Genomic DNA, 22,602 nt, shown 5'->3' on the forward strand with positions numbered 1-22,602 from the left:
GGAAGAATAAATACAGCATCTGAAGTCTCCATTGTTTGTTTCTGAGGAGTAATAGGCTTTTAGTGCAACTGTGAATGCACCCCTCATCTATCACCTCAGAAATTTTGGCACTGTATTTGAAATGCATAGTTTCCTGTTCCCTTTGATGGAATCCCTTTTCAGCTGCCTCAGGGGAAATAATGACTGGCAATGTTTTGGGAAAATGTACTAAAAAAAATAACCTTAGCCCTCTCCAACACTGAGCTCTTTCTGGATTTGTGTGGGACACACATTTGTTTAGTCCAAAATAATGTAGTGTATAATTCTTTTTAGCGGTGATGAAAAAGAAAAAAAAAAAAAGAAAAAAAAAAAAAAGGGCGTCTCCTGGGAGCGGCCATTTTGAAAGCAGTAAAAGTAGCACTGTGATTCAACAAGACACAACGAATCCACTGAGGTTCCCAGCTTGGAGAACAAAGTTAAAGCGAAAAAGATCAATGCACTTGGATCAATGACAAGTCCTTTGAAACTTGTTTTATCACAAAATAAAATCCAACCTCAACAGGTGCTAGTGCTGAAAAAAAAAGAAAAGCTTCAAAAACAACAGATAGTGCCCACAACGTAGAACCATAATGAATAAACAATACTCACTATTGGACTGGCATTGATGTAATCTGAGTTGCTGTGGTTATTCTCTGCTTTCAAGGTGATCCTTGAATGATCATCTGTAATGGAAATGCATAATTCATCAACATACTTTTCCAGTTTCCTTCCCTGTACAATAACAACAGACTTTTTGAGCAGCAACAGAGGGATATGAGACTGAAACGGCTGCAGGGACTGCAATTTCACCAGACTTTCATCATACCAACACTGTTTTATATTCAATCTGGAATGTTCCAAGTGAAATAATATTATTAAAAGGATATCTGGATTAAGAAGTTTGTAAGTCTGGAAAATTATGGGTTTTTTTTCTCCGATGAGGCTGTTTTTATAATCAGTTTCAATGTACTTGAATCCACTTCAGTAATCTTCTTACTTGAATTTTTTTTAACTGAAGGCAATGAAAATTTGGCTTCATATCTAACATATTCTTCTCTCCACTATTAAATATTCTTTATGAAATGAGAAGTCAAAAAGCTTTAAAGGCACAGTCAGAACTCTGTTCATCTGCTTCTTCAACATGACATTGGTGTTGTTTGATCAGATGGGATCAATAGTGAACCACCCTGTTTCATTACACTTATGCTAAATTCTGATTGGTGCTTTACCAGTACAGTTCTGCCCACTTAGACCTGGTGAGAAGAGCTCAGGAAAACACAAAAACAGGAATCTCTCATGTGGAATAATTAAAAGCACTCTAACTTTGTAAGTAAATGTGTTTTAATGCAACACTCAGCTGCTAATTGTAAGGAGCTGATTGAAAAACTAAGGACTCAGGATCTTCACAGTTGACTGCACCACCAACATCATTTGCTTAGAAGCACATTTTTCAGTTTGGGATGGTGTATTTATCTGGTCTTCATAGCTCTTTGAAGCATCTGTAATGTGAGTGTCTCTGGTCCTGTAAATGGTGGGAATGTTATTAAGAACAAAATAAAAATCTGACTGCACTTACATGCGACAACAGCATCTGAGCGGTTCCTCTTGGAGTTCTGCTCACCATGGCCCACGTTGCAGGCACCAGGTTCTGCCTGGTAGGAGCACAGGGCCTCCCACTCGCGCTCCAGACGGTTCTTGTTCTTCAAGTGGTCCTCCATGTATGACTAGATGAAAACAGACAACGCCTTAGCTGACGATTCCAACAAAAGCCAAAATTGCGTGAAGCAAAACAAAATGTAAAATGAAATCTTGTGTTTATTTTTTACAGAGAATTATATTTTCCACATCTTAAACTAACAAATAAATAAAATATCACAAAATACTACACACTAGACCACAGCACTCTTTTTTTACTAGCTATAATCAGGTGTCATGAAGCATTATTTCCTGATTGTCCTGAGCTGCTGTAACAACTGGGTGATGGGGAGGAGGCAGCGGGAGATCTAGGTGGGGAAGGTGTGCCTAATGTTTGTGTCTTTGTGTGTTTGTGCATGTGTGTTTGAACGAAGGAGGGGAGAAAAATCCACAATTAAGACTCCTGAAAGGTTTGTCTGCATTAGAAATATTTCAGGGGTGTTTCAATCACGTCCCTCACTGCTTGCACAGCCACTGATAAGATTGTCTGCATTTAAGCCGTCGCTTGGAGAAGACAAAATTGAATTCGCTAGAGAGACAAAGATGGAAAAAGAGAAGGGGGAGGGGTAGAGGCCTGTGTGTCTAAGTGTGTGTGTGTGTGTGTGTGTGTGTGTATTCTTCCAAACCAGGGCAAGTCTTAGGGAGCTTAGAGGCTGTAGCTGGCAAGACGATTCTTTTTTAGCAAGAGCCGTGTTTCGCTTTCTCTCCTGTATCATGGCTCCCCTCCCTACGGGGTTAAATGGTTTAGTCCTCTATTGTGTGAGGCAGAAGATTACAGACTCATAAACTGATGTCAGGGATCAGCTGGCTAATACAATGAAAGTGATACCCAGATGTGTTGGGTTTTTATCCGGTATTAAAGGCAGTATAGGTAGGTTGAACAGTGAGGTGACACTCTATTGTTACAACCAACTTATTCACTTCCACATGTCAAAAGAGAAATCCAAGTCTTTGCAGAATATATACAACTCTTACCAAGATGATAATCACAAATAATCTTGTCCAACACATAATAGGCAATTACCCTTTGATGGCTCATGAATTCAGACTTCTCCTGCATGCATACAGAATATAGTACACGACATATAAGAACACTGAAAAAAGAAAACCCTGACAATGGAAATCAAAGTTTATTGTCAGATATGGTACCAAAGGTGCCACTCTGTTCTTAAAAGCGACAATAAGACAAGAAACTCTTGCAATTAATGTAGCGGCATAATAAAGGAACACGACAGGACGACGTGTTCTCTTTGAACCCATTACCGACATGAAGTGATAATTAAAAATATCACTGTAGATTTGCTGTTAATCTCAAATCATCCCTGCAAGACTATTATGCATGTAAAAAAAGCCTCATTTATCAAAAGAAATCCAGTTAATGTCAATTCTAATAGCAGGGAACACATGTATATTTGCATGTGTGTGTTGTTGTGTATCGCCTACACAAACACACAGTGCTGTCGTCCCAGGGAAATGACAGCATGCCATTATGGCCACTTGACAGAGCCTGTCACCACTATGCTCTTGTCACCCTGCACAAGTACTCTCTGCTTGCCAGCATGACAGCATTCCACCTCCCCTACCAATATTACATCTCCATGTACTTGATACATCCACTCTGAATTGCCTCCCATTCTATTCAAACGATGCCCTGAATCGATTGCATTCCAAATTCATATTTTTGCAGCTTAATGCAATGCAGCCAGCAGGCCCTTATCAAGCCCTCCCGTTTCTAGGGGGAGGCAGTGGACCATAGCGTATTCCAGAGACAGGGTAACGAAGGTTTAGTGAATGGGGGGATTATGTCTGCCAATCAGAGGGTTAGGATGGGAGGCCTGGGTGTCAGGGAAACAATGTCTAATCCTTCCTAAGCAGTCTCCTCAGCAGCAGAGGGTGCTGGGTGAAATCAGGATGAAGGGACAACCAGGGGAGCCAGACACAACAGGTAACACATTACTGTCAGGCTCTGCTGTCAAATTAAAATGCTGGTAACAGTTTGTACAGGGACCTTTATGATATGATAAACAGCCGTGTGACGGGAATAGGTATTAATATCTTTGTTTTTGCATGACTAATAATAGCCAAATAAAAAGAACACACTGTTTTGCTTCAGAATAAACAAGTGCAAATAATTTTTTGCTCACATAATACATTAAAAAATTGTGAAAATAGTCACTGAGGGCCGTACATGCTGCATGAGTCAGAGGCTATTTTCCTTTTGAACAAGTAATTAATTATTTAAAAAAACAAGAAAAAATGAAAACTCCCCCAGGCAATATAATTATTGATTGTTTTTCTTTATTTTTTGTGGATGGGTGATTAAGCCAAGGGTGCAGAGACTAATAACAGCAACTGCATGAACATTTTGGACAGAATGACATGTTTTTACTGCTTGGTGACTGTACAGTGCTGTCCATGGTGCTGAAAAGAGTATTATGCCTTTCTAATTGTTTAAGCAGAACTTACAAGCACATAACTGAAGGTGAAGAAGAGAAAATGGAACATATAAAACAGGAGAGGCATGTCAAAAAAAAAAAAACAACAGCAGATGACTCAGCACACAGAGGCATCCAATTTCAGTTCTGAAGTTGGAAGTCCTTATGCAAGACTTTTTAGGTCTTGTGGTGAGCAGCATAGAGGGGAGCATCAGAGTTCATTTATCCTGACTGCACCAAATTCCCTTGCCGTAGTATTGTTCCTTTATATGTGTGTGAGTGTGAGGTGAGGTGATCGGGCCTCAAAAAAAGACCCCCAGCATGTGTGCTTTGGAAAGCTGGGTATTCATCATCCTTCTCCACACGGTGTGAGCTCCAAAGAGCGAGAGAGGGGAGAGGAGAGCAGAGATGGGAAAATATAGGTCTGAGATCAGTGATAACAAGGCAATCTCACACATGGTTTCATGTGCGATGGCAGAGGAATTTTAAAGAAGGAACCCCTATAGGACATCTCCATGTCAATCACGGCATGAGAGAGAAGTAAAGGTCCCTGTGTGTTTTACCTTTCCACATTGTAAAGCTGCAAAGTAACCGGGGCTAATAATAATAACAGCTCCTAGAAATGATTCACAGTGCTTCTTTTGTTATTGCAGGGCTAAATGCTTTTCTATTGTCAATGTTTTCAAAAGGGGCTTCACAAACAAGACTTGACGAGTGCAACAAAACCCATCTATTACCACCAATACAAGGCATTACTCAGATTCACTCTCATTCATTATAGCCTCCCAATATAAAAGCTAGACATGCAGTGTGATGAATGCTTTCTCCATTAATGGAAACACTGCAAGGCATCTATCCATCTCCTTTATCAAGCTTGTCTCAAATGAATGAAGCGAAAGTTGCGCAAAATTAAAACAATCCATTGTGTGTTTGTGTAGAAGTGAAGGCAACGAGAAGCTTTTTCAACCAAAAGACAAAAAAAGAAAAAAATAAATTCTCTAAAACATCCAAATGACAATCAGATGGGTAATAATATTTCACTTTTGAGCACTTTTCATCATGGAAAACAATGTATGCCTTCTTTTGCAGCAGTAAGAGGCAGAGGAAGTAAAAAGATGAAAATGACAAAGAGGAGAGAAGCTAGTACGGAATGATAAAGGGAGAAAATGACACAGTAGAGAGAGGAAAAGAAGTTGGAGGGAAAGAAATGAAGACAACACAGTCAAGATAAAGCAAGAGGGGGGGAAAACAGCGGGAGGGGTAATGGGAAAAAAAAAAAAGAAAAAACAAAGATAACAGGGTTTTAAAGGGAATGAGGTGAGACAGGGATGGAAAAGAGACACATCCAAACAGATAAACAGAGAAATCATGCTATTGGTTTTCAAGGTCTACCATATTCATAGGCATGGGAAGTTTTAGAAGCTTTCACTGCAGCTAAAAGGAAATATCTTCAAAAAAACAAAAAAAACAAAAAAAAAAACCCTTTCTGTGCAGATCTTCTGTATGACATTATACACCACTCAGACTGAATGCTGCTCATAAAATTACACACAGACTTTGGCAGGTTAAGCAAATAGTCAGTAAGGCTTGATAAAATGTTGCAGTTGTAACAATCAGAACCACAAACACCCTCTGAGGGCCTGACGAGAAAACCACACCTCCTCCGACTTCCATCTACAAATCTTCCACTATTTTCCACCACATGAATCATTATTTACATTTTTTTTTTGGAAGCAAATGCGAACAAAGAGTTGCTTACTAGTATCATGTGACCGGTGGAGATGTCCATGTTTGATGGCACCGGCTCTTCGCACCAGGAGGAGGTGCTGCTGCGGGTGGACGGGCTGGCGGCGGGGCCATCGCTGAACTGGGACGACACGCTGTTGAGCCGTGAGTGGCGGAGTGTCTCCGGGCGCTCAACACGCTCCGACGTCCTGATCGCCATACGCTGACGGCATAGTTCCTGGGGGATTACAAGAGATGATGATGATGATGGTAATGGTGATGATGATGTGCTGGATCATCCAAAGAGCAGGGTTTTTAGACTCCTTGCTAGGTTTCGTGTGTTTATCTTCTTTTCACGCATATAACAATAGTTTTATGTATATTATGTGCTTATCCTCGCTGTTAGGAGAGAGTTCTCTAAATGCACCTTGTAAAATCCTGTATCTCAGCTGACTTGATCTGTCCTCACTTGTCTGTAGATTAATGGCTTATCCTCGTGGATTATGGAGCTTATACTAATTATGTCAAAAATACATGGTTGAGAAACCCTACATGATTTACAGAATAAATTCACTATGTCACACCTGAGTGCCATACAGCAGCTGTCTCCACTGTTTTAGACTCAGTTCTTTAGTTGTGAGAAAATGCGATCCGTTACAGTAAAATCCTAAAAAACACACCCATACTGTGGATTTATGCCCTGTACAGAAATAAATATATTCTATAAAAAGAGATATAAAGTTGACAGGGGAGTAAACCCATAAATCAAATGGGGCTTGTATTGTAAGTACACCCAGCCACACAGAACTAAAGAAGATTAAAATGCATTAGCACAATTGTGAAGCATAATTCTCTATTTTGATTGATATCTCCTGGTTTTTGAAACATACTAAAAAGCATTTTCACCCACTGCTACAAAGATTACACCTCTCCTAGTGACTCAGCTTTTCTCCCATCATGCCTCCCTGCAGAAACAGGGCATTATCTACTCAAAAGTACAAAAAAAAAATCCTCTGATTTATGCACTTTTCTCCCTCAATATGCAGACGAACTGTAATAGTCAAGCACACACTGCCTCATTCATAAGGCGTGGTCATGCTTGTCGATGGGTGTCTCTGTTCAGTTAAGCGTTATCTGTAAATCTCATCATGTTTAGCTTTGGAGGGAGAAGTCAGTCATCGCTACAGACTTCATTTCCATACTCAATTACTAAAAACGAGGGCAGGGCAGGCCAGAGAAAATGCCTTGTGAAAGCACATGCTAACTCATGATCTATCATAGTGATATTTCCCACTGGAACACCAGGCGCTCTAAGCCCTGGTCTTGGATCAGCTTTCCTGCCGTCAGACTTTAATGATTAGAGCCATGAAGCGGTGCCCTGGGCCTTGGCCTCAGGGCGATATCCAGGTCCTCCCCATAATTCATCTTCCTTCTCAACATCTCAGCAAAGCACTACCAGAGCGGCGAAATCATCCCAGAAGCAGACAGAAGGGAATGCAGTTAGCACCAGAGAGGGTCTGAGCTGAGATACATGAAGCCCAGACAGAGCCAAGCGTTGTGGAATTACAGTTTCCCTGTTTTACCGTTCTCCTTCACACAACTAAGTTGACTGAAAACAGGTCAAAACATCTACGTGCTGCTATATAACAATATCTCTTCCCACAGCTCACAAAACACTGTCAGACATAAGGAACACACCCACACGAATGCCTGACAGAGCACTGATTCCATCCCTGATACTAGGAAACACAGAAATACAACGTATACATATATGGAAGTATAGAAATACAAGGTACCACATACAGTATAAGCTTAAAGATTACAAAGATTTATCAAATAATATTAACCTCAATTGCTATTAAGGCTCCAACTAAATGGTGAATTATTGTTGGTTGTTTTCTGTGGTCTATAAATTGTCAGAAAATGGTGAAAAATGATGGCTTGAGCCATAAGCCAAATACATTAGGTGCATTTGCATAACAGGCAAAAAAACAAAATATATGCAAAATAAAGAAGCTCTAATCACAAATTACTGACTTAAAATGCATTCAACCACAGCAATAGATTACAAAAATAGTTGGCGATTAATCTCATAGTTGATAATTAACTGATGTGCTTGTGACAGATATAACTGTAATATCTAAAAATGTCTTCCCTATTTGTGGTCCATTGCAGCACTCTTAGTAACACTGTAGCACCTCTAGCATTTGATAGGAGAGCAACCCTGTGAAAACCTGATTAAATATTGAAAATGTTAACGCGACATGCAGATAAATGTGTTCTGAGTGCCACGCTGGGCACAGCTGAGCCCCAGTGTTGAAAATCAATACAGCCCAGGCTGCCCGTGGCCCTGGAGGAACAGAGGGAATAGGTCACAGTGGCGGCCTGTTCCCCCGTCTCACAAATACACACAGACAGATGCACTTCTCAGGCAAGGGTGAGCTTTGAATAAATGGATGCAGCACATATCTACTGGAGCGCTAAGTCGGAAATAAAGAAAGGAAATGCACAGAAATGCATCAGAAACAGCGATGTGTGATGTAAAATTAAGACGTTCTAAAATAAATATGGTAAGCAAAATCAACAAATCATCAAACTGAATCAGAAGAAGCAAAAGCTCTAAAAAAAAAAAACAAGCATAAAAGAATCACTCAAACTTATATACATATTAATAAATCAACCAATTGGATAATAAATCATATCCAAACAGACTGTGTGTTCTTCCAATCACAGAGCACACCCTAAGTGTCCTGGCCTCTGATTGGCTCACAGTGAGAGGGTTGGTCTAACCTGATAGGTTGCAGTGGCATCAGTGCTGGTGTCAGTTCCAAGGCTGGCCAGCTTCTCCTTCATGTGTAGGTGGGAGCGCTGGCGAACGCAGAAGAAAGTGGCCGACACTGCCAACGCGACCAGGATGAAGAGCATGCAGAGGACGGAGAGCAGCAGGAACTGGCCCGACTCCACCCTGGTCTCCTTTACCACGGGGATCTGGGTCAGGCTGCCCCTCTGGAAGACGCAAACAAACACAGAGAAAACACAATAGAAGTTAGAACAGAAAAAAACATGATACTTTGTCTTTTCCACTGATTGATGTGGGCACTTTTCATCCACGGACACCACCGTGACAAATCTGCAGTTTCCACCTGACACTGAATGTGAAGCTGGTGTTGCTTCTCCGGAACAAAATGTGGAGATAACAGTGCTCCCAGTGCTTTCTCTCCTATAGTTCTACTTGTTCTCCTGCTCTGACCGGCCCCACTCATTAGCCTGCTCTAACACTGGCCTTATAATATGCATTCAGACTCAGTCAAGCCCTATTACCAACTCCTGTCCACTGCTGTCTGCACACTGTGCCCCACTATAGATATTTACAACCCCATTTAGTGCTGGCATGGGGTGGGCTGGCACTGTGCAGCTACAGGAGGCTGGGATACTAAAAGCTTGTGCTTAATTAGCTCCTCTGGTCCTGAGTTTGGCTGGATTAGATTCTGGCTCAAGCTGCACAGCTAATGGCTACCCAGACTGGGGAGACTCATGCGGCCCAGACTGGACCTTTACATCCACCACCAGTTGAATAGAAAGACACTCACACTTGTCATTTTTACAGGCAGGTGTACGGTTTGTCTATTTTCACTGCTGCGTGTAAAACCATCTGAGAGATTAATATCAGTACAGGTTAAAGAATGGGCCTGTGTGTTGATAATTAGTCCACTCATGCCCATTTACTGTAATGACACATTCCCTGTGGGCCCCACTGAGGCAGAATATTTTGAAAGCATAACAGTGATAATTGGTAGCGATAATTGGGAAGGATAATTAATGACACCTAAAATGTACTTATAAAAAATGTCTCTGCTGATTGCATAAAATATAAGCATTAATGCTAAGCTGAGTGTTCATTTGCTCTTCAAAATAAAAAAATAAATAAAAAAAAAACAAAAAACATAAATATATTATCCACCCAGCACACTTTACTTCTCATAAATCATTCTCAGTCTCCAATTTGTGTGATATAAGAATATGAGTTCCTTAAAGCAAACAATATTTTTTTTCTCCAGCTGCTTATATGCAAAGAGCAATATATCTCTAAAAGGGTAATATCAATAACAGTGCACAAATACATCAGCAGGATCCTAATTGTCTGCATGCAATACCGAAAGATTGATAGCTGAAGTGAATCAAATGTACAACATGAAAAAATGGCAGGGCTCTGACATTTAGCCTGAGGGTCTAATGGGCCGGCTGAAGGATGGCTACATCTTGTTATACCATTTTCAAAACAAGACACTTCACCTCAGACCAGTAACAATGTGCTTTGACCTTGTGCCTGGTAATTGCCAATGTTTTAGCGCTTGTGTGGACGGCCAGGTCTTTTTGATTACTATGTTGGGCCTGACGACAGTTTCTGCTGATTGCAATCGCTGTGGCTCGAGCGTGTGCTGTAGTTTCAATCAACCATTATGAGGTTAGACAACAACTGAGAGCTTTCAAGAGTCTTATATGCGGCTACAGAGGGGAGAAATGGACTCAATCCAATGAATCATCATCGTTCTGTGATCAAATGAACATAGAGACAGCAGCCACCTAAAACACATCTAAATACAATCTGAAAAACCATAATTTAATAAGCACTTTCACTAAATGATTGGAAGACAGAGCATATTACATCAGTGTAAGGTTTAACTGTGCTGCATTTTCACCAAAGTGCACCTCTGCACCCACTGGATCAAACCTCCATCAACCTCAAGCTCAAACAAGCTCAAACAATTCTCCCGGCATGCAATGTTTGTTTTTTTTGTTTTTTTATCCTGAAAAAAAAAAACAAAAAAAACAAAAAAAACAAAAACATTCTAATCGAGTTAATCACAAATGTAGCCCTCTACCATCTGTGGCTACTCTTGAAAATATTCAGGTGAACGCCTTCAAAAGTATAAAAAGCACTTTTACTGCTGGAACAAACAGACTTGAAATGCACTGCAAACATAAAAGAGGGTTTGAAGGCGGTAATCGTGTTACGTTGTTTGGAGAAAGAAAGCACAGTATATACAAAAAGAGAGAGGAAGAAAAGAGGAGGAGGAAAAGGCGGAGATTTGAGGCTCAGAATTACCTTCATGGGCCTTCAGTGGTGTATTCATTGAACATTTGTAGTTGTTATTTTTTGTAGTAATTATTTTAATTTAGCTCAGTAATTTTTGTTTGTGTGTGACTGAATAGAACACTATCGAGTGAAAAAAATTAAACTGACTCATTTAGATCGGGAATGGCCGAATTTCACTGAATCAAATGTAACAATTACGTAATATAATTTTACACTAGTGTGAAAAATTCTGCATAAAAATGTAAGTAGGGTGTGTTGAATTATCACTGAGGAAAGAATCAGATTTTAATTTCTCTCGATGAATTATAAGCTTTATCTAAAATCACCTTTTAAACCTGAACAAAAACCTTTTTATTCCTAAAATTTATTCATTATTATTATGATTAATTTCTTTTTTTTTTTTTTTTTAACGTCTGATGTGTTCAAAATCCAAACTCGGACAAGTTATCTCTGTGCCTCTACTAGGCTTTCCCTTTCTGTGTCTGTCTTCTATTCATTTTGTCTCTGTCTGGAGAATTAGCCAATCTGAGAAGAGACAAGGGGCAGATGGATTTCGGTGCTCTGGATTATTCAAATGATAGAGGAAAGGTCAGGCAGAGAGGTGTTGTTGGGACGGCTGGCTTTCCTTTCACCTACATCACAATACCGTTAAGTAGTACAAGAGAAAATCCTCCCAAACTGCAAAACTCAACCCATCCTAAATTTGGAAAAAAAAAAAGAATCAAAGAAAAACTGCTCAGATACTACTGTAGAATTCAGAGGAGGAAAATTGACATTAACATTAGCCATTAAAATTAGACTGAAATTGACAAAAAGATCACACATTAAATGAAAAAAAAGACTGAGCTCAAAATTAGATCTACATCCACACAACTTGCTGCTCACTAAGTAAAACAGAATTAAAATTTTGCAAACACAGAAAATGAATTTTAAATAAATTTACAGAATGTAAACAAAAAAAAAATGATTCATTTGGGTAATTTAAAAAAATGAACCCTAATACAATAAGAAGGTGTATGGTAAAATTGCATTTTTTATTCAACCAGTCCTCTACCTCTACAGATAGATTTAATAAGAATAGAAACAAACAGAGTGTAATATACCAGCTCGGCTGCATAGTCTTTTAAAATCACACCATGAAAACTGCGTTATTTTTTTAACCAAACGGTATAATTTATGCAGACACAGAGCGGGTTTAGGAGTTGGGCTGCTGCACCAGGAAGGATGAACCTGCACACAAACTTTGTCTCCTGCAGCCAGATGTGAAATCAAACAACCATGACCCCAATATTAAGTTTTACCTTAAATCCCTCTGCGAGCTTTTCTTAAGATTAACTATATTTGCATGTATATTTTTCGGATGCTCGACCAAAAATGCACCGAAAATGTCTATCGCAGCAAAAAAAAAAAAAAAAAAAAAAAAGAGCATCGATAATGTTATTGATAAAAACAATAATGATTATTCAAAAATAAATAAATAAATAAATATTCGTATTATTCAGCACACAAGAAATGCATACCATTTGCATCGGAAAGAAAACCAGCCTTTACAAGATGCTACGATTGTTCACAAGTTTTCCAACGCCTGTCTCCGAGGCGCATTTTACGCATTTTACGCATTAAAACTTGCACAGCAAATACGGTAGAAAACAGGACGGACAGACGTTAAAGGCAGGACAGAATTACCTAGATCCATGTCTCGGGGTAGAGCGCACATTTCGCAGTGAACGGAGGATGTGTCCCGTATTCCAGAGAGCATGCTTAACCACTGATGCCCGCCGCAGCTCCAAGAAGCGTTTGTGCGTCCCGGCCGCCCACTCAGTCCGCTTCTCTAAAAGTTCCCCTGCGAGGGTCCCATGCGTCCCCCAGCGCCAACAAAAGACCGCGGCTTCAACACGAAGATGAAGAAAAAAGGGGGAAAAAAGGAGAGTCGGAGAGAATAAAAAAGGGAGAAGAATGTGGGATATGCCCGCCTGATTTTCCGAGCCTCGGAAGAATGTGCAGAAGCCCCACTAGTGAGTCCTTTCAGCGCCTCTGTGCCAATGAAAAGAGATGGGGAGGTGGTGGGGTTGGGTTTTTTGCGATCATTTAGTTAAGGCTGAGCCCCTCCTTATATTCAGCAGCTCAGGAGTCCCCGTCCATTGCACATGTCATATCCACTGGTTGCTATAGCGATGCCTCCACATGTTGTCGACAGTGAATGTTCAAGGAGCGATGCCTGGCTAATAGGCTTGCGGGCCGAGGGGCGATATGAATGGACATAGGGCTAGTCACTCATTTGTTGAGCTACTAGGGGTCTCTGTGTTTGGTGTGTGAATTGCTGTTTTCTCAGGCTCTCCTTTTCCTCTGCTCCCTCTCCCAGGGATTCAGTTATGTGAGCAGAATAAGGGAGATGGGGCAGTCTATTCTTCAAAGTAGGCTTTTGCATTCAAAGCTGAAGTGAGCACTATAATAAGAGGCTACCACACAGTACAGTAGTTGTAAACTATATGAATGCTGCATGGGAGAGTGGGTGCAGCCTAAAAAATGGTCAGCCTAAAGTAAATTGTGTATAATTGGCTAAGTCTTTTCACTGCTTCATTCCAAGATCTGCCAGAATAAAGAAAAAAGAAGCAGAAAATTGCAAGTTTAACAAGTTTTAAAGATAAAACTCACTAAAATGGTATCCTAATTAGCAATCAGTTTGGGGGAAAAAAAAAAAGATCCAATGGAGAGCAACAGCTGCACTTAGCAGGGAGAGAGAGAGAGAGAAAGGGGGATTATGGAGAGCACAGGGAGAGAAAAGGGGAAAGAAAAAGAAAAGGGGCGGTGAAGAGAGGAGAACGGGGGTCCTGTCAAATGCAGATGACGAGTCTTGGGGAGGGGGAATGTGTGACGGGGGCTCTCCAGTTTATTTTTTCCATTCAGAGAGCACCCCCTCCTCTTCTCTATTGTCCCTCTGTGTGACAGCTGGAGTTGGCAATGTGAAGGGGAGAACAAAAACGAGCTCGCTGTCCAGCCTGAGTCCGCGGCCGCATCGGACGCCACCCCACCTTCACATGCAGAGCCAACTGGTCGGCCCGTGGGGAACAAAATCCCCACAACACACTCCAACTGACTCAACATTTTTTTTTTTTTTTTAACATGCCAAAATTCTTACACCAGACATATTAAATGATACCTCCGCAAAACTGAAATCGTCAGGGCATTTTGTTATTTTATGCTCAACTTATATCACATTTTCGAAAATACTGCCACTTGACTTTGTTCCCTCTTTACATGTCATTACCCTGGTAGTGACACATTTCACGTCATGGTTTCTGCACACTAGCATCCTCATTTATCAGGAATTATTCAGAATACAAATTTTGGTTTTTTTCCATCTGTCACAGAGCACAAAAAAAGAAAGAAAGAAAAAAAAAAATGGTGCCTGTTAGTTGAAAATATTTCTCTTGCAGCTTTCAGCTCCAGTGCAAGAGGCTGCAGAGCTCACACGAATGCAGGATGGATGCAGGAGAAATGCATGGTGGGATATTCTGATCATGACTGCCACTGAGTAGTTTTATTACTAGGAGGAAATAAATAATGGGCTTACTTATTTCCAACATTATTCAATCATGCTCTCTGGAATCATTCTGACAATAAAAAGAATGAAAAAAAGAAAAAAATGTCCACAAATATGCTGACACTATCTGTACCTGCTCTTTGAAGGGAAGCCTGACTTTGCACCTGTTGTTTTCCTTCACTTGAACTCTGCGTAAATGGACACATTTTCACACATTTCAGTCCTTACGCACTGCACAGTACAATTTCACATCTCGTGTCACATCCTCCAGCGAGGCTAGTGCTAATGGTTATCACACCAGGGAGTTTTGACGTGCATCGATTCACTCTGACAAAAAAAAAAAGTCAAATTCAGTATCACACTGAAGTCACTCTTATGGTCACTGGCGATACTCGTAGACGCTGTCACGCCTGTGTGTTCCTCCAGTAAGTACTTCCTCGGGGTACCACATGTTCGAACAGTCACAGTGAGTCCTGCAAGGCTTATCTGTCCTCCTCTCGGCTGCTCCGGTGTTTGCCTCCATGACACATTTCACATTTCTAATAAGAAAAAAAAAAGATGGAAAAGCGGCGAGCGTGTTTAAACAAGAAGGAGGTGCGCAACGCTTCACGATGTCTCTGGGAGAGGGGGATGAGGAATGTTAAACAAATGTCAGGATCAAGTGCACTACCTGAGATGGCAGTGCAGAGACGTCCACAGATTCTTTTGCATGTGTGTGTGTGTGTTGTAGCAAGAAACAGGAGAGTTGAAAAAAAAAAGGTGCCAAGACAATAACTGGCTCAGTTGCTTACACACAGGCAGCACAATTACATGTGTTACAGGTAATATTTACATGTCTGCCCCTGGATATAAAATATATTGTATGCTGCCTGTAATATATTTAGGCAAACAGAGGAGACACCAGTCTGTAGAAGACGGGCACAGACGCTGATCAGCAGCACACTGAGCTGGTTGTCCACAAACCAATCACACCATAATGCTATCAGCAAGAGGCTAATGCCGTTTATACCGCTGCACACCACAGTGCAGTACAAGAAACCGACGGCTGCAACGCGTACCTGCTGACTTCACTAACGTGTGATACCGTTAGACCAAAAATAGTTGGGGATTCTGCGCGGCTCTTTGAAATAAGATTCAGTAAATTATTCATAATAATATCTGAGCAAGACTGTTGCTGAGGCTCCATTTGGGAAGGTGTTAGAGGATTAGCTTTTAACTATGATGCAGAGAATGTATGCAAAACAAAAGGCATTTGAGAGTTTGCATGTTTTGTTTTTACCCCCAACCTTCATTTATTTTTATTTCTGAAATGATAAAAGAACATCTAACGTGATCTGGATTTTAACTGTTATTCTCTGAATAATGCTTTGTTTCCAAGCTTTAAAGCAGTAATGAATGAATGAATGAGTGCTTTGGACTCAGTAGTAGTACTGGGAATCATATGCTTTCATGTACAGGTCAAAATATTGTGGATTTTTAAAGGCCTATAAAATAATTAGGGCTGTCAAAATTAAAAACATTAACGCAGATTAATCCATCATTACGATTAATCTGATTAAATATTTTAACGCAATTAACCCATCTACAGCACAAAATGACTCTGAACGTCTCTGCCAACGCATTTGGGGCCATTTGTCCGAGTAGAGTTAGCATCACGCATGAACAAATGGGCAGTTGATCCGGTAGTGACAGGCAGCAGAACCAACCTATAAAGATGGAAGACACTAAACAGCACGTTGGCCCTCTGGATGGAAATATGAGGACAAAAACAACAAGACGGAACAGTTGTTTCAAGTTGTTTTTTTTGAAACTGTTGAAGGTGTTTAATAAACGCATTATGTGCATATATATTCCCTTCTTTCTTGAGTACGTTTGCTCATGCAAAATGAAACACGATTAATATAGATTAAAAATGAATGATATTTAATGGTGATTAATTGAAATTAATCCACAGTAACCCTGTGATTAATCTGACTAGAAATTTTAATCGTTTGACTGCAGTAAAAAAATGCTAATCAGCCAGTATTGCTGAACATAAACTATGATTTTATTAAAAACTGTGGAATTGAAATCTAATACAAAGAAATAAATACCTCAAACACAAAATATATAAAGAATAAATCAAAAACATGGAACTGAATGTCAAATTTTTTGGAGTTTTTTCCTCTGTAATTCCAGTCTACTATCCGAGCCAAACTCTAACAACAGGTTAAATGTCCCGTCTGTGCTGATTGGGTAAAGAATTGATCTACTTATACTATCATAATATGTTGCCTCAGATACAGTGATGCAATACATGATACATTGCAAGGCAATCGAGTGTGGTAAATTGCAATGCTTCTGTAACCGAAGAATAAAAGAATACCTGTAGCATGCAAAAAGCCAGAATTGTGTGTTTATTCACTGCATGGTGATGTCAGTTTGATAGAATTTGACAACTGAGATGAGACAAATAGCATAAACAGTACGGCATCAGTTCTTAAATTAGTAACACTTTAATACACCCACAATGACAGCACCTGCTATAATTATAAGAAATTAGTGAATCTGTTTTGTGCACCTGTGTGAATTAACAAAGATGCTATTTGGTCTGATATGTTTATACGTGGTATGGTACAGATAAGTGGCCGATCCTTTGCTCCCATATAGGAAAAAAGCAGTGATTTGGGTTAAAAAGTCTGCTTGAAATGTGTCAGTGTTCACAGCCCAGTCATATTGTCATATTAGTGTATTCTTAGTTGGTACACTGCAGTTTGATTCCCCCCCCATCACTCATAAAACAGCACTTATAGTCAAAGAAAATATAAAAGTTGACACTGTGGTCTCCCATCTAAACTTCCCCTTAAACCTCACTTAAGGTAAAAATTTGACATTGTGGTGAATGTTTAAAATGTATTGTGTGTGTGAGCAAAAGAAAGGCAGAGACAGCACCATGTTTCCTAATGGATGATGTTCAAAGACACAAAAAAGGTCCCATTTCTGGGTTTTACTTGAAACATTTGAATTGCTGCGTCTCATGCTCATCACTTGCTCAGAGAGGAGCCATTCAAAGCCTCTGTGTGTCAGCCATGTCATTCTGGTATTTTCCCCAGATGAGCTTGTTCAAATAGGTCTCTTTCTTATGTGAATCCCAGCCCAGGCATTGCCCATGCCAAGTAGTTCAAAGCAGTAAACATCAAGGTAAATGCTATGCCTGTCATCTTGACGATATTTAAAGCAGCAAGGCAACCCACACACATGCACAACAATGTGCACTTCAAAAAGAAGCATGTTGTGGCGTCATAGCCTGGAGTAGGAAATTACACCATATCTGTACAATGATAGAAAATTTTGTTGTAATCTATCAGGATGACAACAAACTGAAACACATTTAGTGCTCGTTTAAATCACTTTAACATGCATAATGTAGTGAGCACGCTGATCATTTATGATAAATAGGTTTGTAGCAATGAACAAACCATTTTTATGGACTAATCTGGGGGTTCATCTGTTGGTGCTGAGTGATCATCACAGCCAAAGCCTCCTTTTGGCCACTTTATGTACTAAAAATATTTTTTCTGCCAATAGCACTCAGTAAAGCTAAACCGAGTGGTTATTGAAGCTTTAAATTTAGTTCTGATGTTCTCCTTCAATGCATTAGCTAATTCCAACAGATACCAGCCTTTATCTTTAATGTGTTTGTGAAAGTTTATCTGATTCATTTAACTTTTTTTTCTCTAGTTGTTGAAGGTGTAGCTGTAATTCCCTGCTGCTTTTAGTTGACACTAATGATTTTTTCTACCTGCAGCTGTGTTGACAATAGCAATATGTCAGACAAGGATAATGTTCTTGTTTGCTAATATGCCAGGGAAATTTAATTAGACAAAGTTACCAAAGGTGCTCACATCTCAGAAATGAAACTCGAAATTCATCTCAGTGTCAGAGGAGATGTTTGCACTGTTGCTTGATTTACCAAAGTCCGATTTGGGTTAATCACAGTGTTAAAAATTATTTTCAAGATGTAATTAATTTTTGACATGGGGGATATTACACTACTGTAGGTGAAAAGTCATTAGATGCCAAATAAAATGACCGGGTCTGGAATGTGATCTGAGTTTGCGAAAACACAACCCAATCATGAAAAGGTAATTGAAGGTAATACTTCATTCTATTGTGTGGAAAGATAAAAGAAGAGCCGGCACTAAAAATCTCACCCGACGGGTCCTGAGTCAAAAACAGCCAGAAAAACACCAAGGTTTTAATTGTTTTGTTTGAATAGAATCCACACTACTTTTAGACTATTATGTTCTCGGCAGGCTTTTTTTTTTATCTTGGGGAGAGATAAAACTGCAATTAATTTTGAAAGGGGGGAAAACACTGAGACAATACATCAAGTCACACATGAGTGGTGGCAGGCAGGGATATGTGGGCTGCTGCGAAATAACAGAGGTAGTCAAAGGTAGCATTCATAATTGAAACCCCAGTCACAGGAGACTTAGTGGGCTGGGAGACTCTGATACTGAGACTGACAGTGAAGGGACAAAGAGAAGTGTTCAGAGGAGAGCACTGAGCAACTTCATGGGTTCAATGGGATGCGTCCTCTCCACACCTCGGACCATATACAATCTGGAAGAAATACTGTATTTCTCAATGGCTGTTTGAACATGAGGCTGCAGTAGTAACGAAACCCTTTATCACAAGTGAGATATCCGGCACAGTTTCAAAAAATGTACAGCTGGTATGAAATGTTTGGAGAACTAAAGGTTGATACTTGACACTGGAAAGAGAATAGTTGCTTTATTTATTTATTTTTTGGCTTGTCATGGTCCAGTATAATACCTCTTCCATTAGCACCATAAAATTAATATGTAATCATAACTACAAAAAAGAAACTGTTCCTTCTCCTTTGCATGTGATAGGATAGAAGCTCTAGTGCGCAGGTGTCAAACATACGCCAAAACCAGCTCGCCAAAGAATTTCTGAAATACAATATTTACACTGAAGATATTAACAATCAATGGTGTTCAAATCTTTTTAGTTCCTTTTTAACTTTTGGTTGAATTGTTTTCCTTAACTATTTCTTTGTCTTTTGTTTGAGGTTTTGAGTGGCTGGCCTTGGGGGATGGGGGAGTTGGCATTCAGGTGTGGCAGTTGACGTCTGTTCTATATTTTTGCACCTCATGCTGTGCATCACTCTGTATAAAATGTTCAAAATGTTCTATAAATAAAGTTTAAAAAAAAAAAATTATTTTTAGTTCAGATTCCACATACAGACCAATACGATCTAAAGTGGATCAGACCAGTTAAATACTGTCATAATAACCTATCAATAATGACAACTACAAACTTTTCTCTTTGTTTTAGTGTAAAAGTAGAAGCCTATAAAAATGTTTGCATTTACAAACTATGCTTTCACACAAAATATGAATAACCTGAACAAATATGAACAACCTGAAATGTCTCATGAGAAGTCAGTGTAATTTTAACAATATTCTGCCGGTTATTAAATGTTGTGTGTATTTGTAGATATTCTGTGATCTATAAGTTGTAAAGTACATGTGTAAATGATAAACTGAGGTATAACATTGTTAAAATTGCACTTATTTTTATTAAGAAATTTCCTGTTGCTCATGTTATATACATTTTTAAGGAAACTTTATAGATGTAAATACTTTCATAATGTAATTTTACTTTTTTCACTGTTATTATGTTACTAGCCACCGTTAGATCATATTGGGTTGAATGTGGCCCCTGAACTAAAATAAGTTTGACAGTCCTGCTCTAGTGTTATTGACTGAGGTCTTTACCATGTTAGAGGTAAATCGGTGTGACTGATTTTACAACTGTACTGAACCATCATGGCATCATCAGGGATGACAGTTAATTCGCTTTTCCGGTGTCAATAGGGAAAGAAAACCATGTCTGAGTTTGCCACCTTTTGACAGATAACACTGGGTCACAAAAAAATGTTTTTTGCAAGTTGTCTAGGTTTTTTCAACTGAATTAGGACCATTTTGCACCGCTAAATCCAAAAATGACATCTGTTTTTCTCAATCAGGTCAGGGTTTTTTTTTTTTGCTAATTTGATTTTGAAAAATTTGATCTTCTCACAAAATATAATAATTAATACCAAAATAAGATTGGTAAGCACACTTTATGAAACTTGTGACTTGATTCCTGTTAGGTACAATGGTGTATTCACCGCAGATGTAGCAGAATACGTCAGACTTATTTTTGCAAGATCTTCTAGTCGAAGCCATTTCATTCACCTGTAATATTAAAAAAACCATTAATCATAAATTGGCAAAAATAAAATCTTCAGAACTCATTTATTGCAAGAAATATGAAAGAATTTTGTATCATATGATGTGAAAATGCCCATAAATGTAAGCAAAAATGTTAAAAAGCCAATATGTAGCATAGTTCAGAAAGCTGACCTGATTGAGCAAAATGAATGTGATTTTTGGATTCAGCACACCAAAATTATCCTAAATCAGCTCAAAAAACTTAAACAATAAATTTGTTGTTGACCAGTGTAATTGGAGTCAATGACCACCTTTGCATGTCATAACCTTCCCAAAAAGTCTACAAACACGTAAAGACCCATTCAAACCGAAGAATCACGTCAAGACAAAGCTGTTTTCGGACTCTGCGACACAAAGTTGTGTCTTGATGTGAGTCAAGCCAGCTGCTGCCATCACCTGTGACTCAAATCACCAGCGGCTGCTTTTAGATCGTAGTGTGTGTGGTTGGAGTTTTTCAGGGTATTTTTAGGTTGTAGATCACCTGTTGCCAAGCGGTGCAGCATTGTCAATAGCCATTCCTGTCTCAGCAGTGACTTCTGGAAACTCATGACCACTTTTTTTTTTTAATGTAACTGCAGCAGCGAGTAAAACCAAAGAACTAAGAATTGTCACCTACATACCAAGTCACGGTAAGAATTAATGGCACTTTATGGCACATAATCGTGCAATCTAACACAAAGTAAACACCATCTTACAGAATCTGTCAAGCCAATATCACAAATTTGCTTCAAGGGACAATCTGTACAGTTTATGACACCCTCAATAAACTGTCAAAAATGACTTTGTTCCTTCACGGTAGATGAACAGGTATGCACAGTATCTAGGGCCCTTCACACGCCAGCTATCATTCAAAAATGCACTTGTCAGTTCAGTATTCGCACTAAAGTTTGCAGTGTACTTAATATAAAAAATAAAATAAAATGTGACTTATTTATAAGAGCCCTTCAGCTGCAGCAGAGTATGGTGCTTTCGGCAAAACCTTTGGTGGTGTTTATGGCAGATACAGGAGGTTGGAGTCCCAATGGAAAAAGACAATTCTCAAAGCAAGGACTAAACCTCTAAATAAGTACCTCAAAGTGAAAAGTCCTGATAAAAGTACTACTAGCAAATGGTGATAACCCACCTATTCTCTTTGGCTTTTTGACACTCTTGCAATGTTGACATTTAGCTTATGTTATTATATTTTTTAACTTGTTTTATTTATTTGATTTTGTAGTTTCTTAATGTTTTGATTAATTGTATTCACTGCACTTTTAATCTTCTGTACAGCATTTTAGTCCACTGTGGTTGTTTTAAAGTGCTTTATAAATAAAGTTGGATTGGATTGGTTAAGTTCAGCTATTAGGCTTATGTACAATTTAAGTGCATTTAATGGTCTCATTTCTGACATTTTGTATATTGGTAGGAATCTGACATATATAAAAATCATGATAAAGGGGTTAGGATTCACTGTGTTGTTTGTTTACACTGTAGGCAAGGCACTATACTGCTATTTTATTTATATTTAATCTTAGAAAAATTGTCATAATATTAAAAATTTACTGCCATAAAGTATAAAATCCAAATGAACAAAATCCAGTGACACTACTTCCTGTTTTCGTTCAGTAGGGGTTTTGGAGTTGATGATTCAGCTGGTTGACGATAGATTACAGCACAGCTATGTTGTGGTTGTGGGTTGAAAACAACACAAAAAACAACTATCTGTTACAAATCTTTTCATATAAACTATTACAGGAATTCTCAAGCATGACTGATACTGAAGCGTACTGCTGTTTTCTTAGACCCCATGAGAGTGACTTCTTC

The 22,602-nt window shown here is 39.1% G+C and overlaps 1 protein-coding gene across 1 annotated transcript in view; it reads right to left on the reverse strand.

Moving 5' to 3' along the window:
- ptprn2 (protein tyrosine phosphatase receptor type N2) overlaps positions 1-22,602 on the reverse strand; it is a 134,763-nt gene that overhangs the window by 17,536 nt on the left and 94,625 nt on the right. The window contains 4 exon segments of the mRNA XM_030123116.1: positions 628-701; positions 1,595-1,742; positions 5,908-6,111; positions 8,664-8,879. Coding sequence (XP_029978976.1) covers positions 628-701; positions 1,595-1,742; positions 5,908-6,111; positions 8,664-8,879 — 642 coding nt within the window.

The sequence above is a fragment of the Sphaeramia orbicularis genome, chromosome 20 (genome assembly GCF_902148855.1).
Source record: "Sphaeramia orbicularis chromosome 20, fSphaOr1.1, whole genome shotgun sequence".
Classification (NCBI taxonomy): Eukaryota; Metazoa; Chordata; class Actinopteri; order Kurtiformes; family Apogonidae; genus Sphaeramia; species Sphaeramia orbicularis.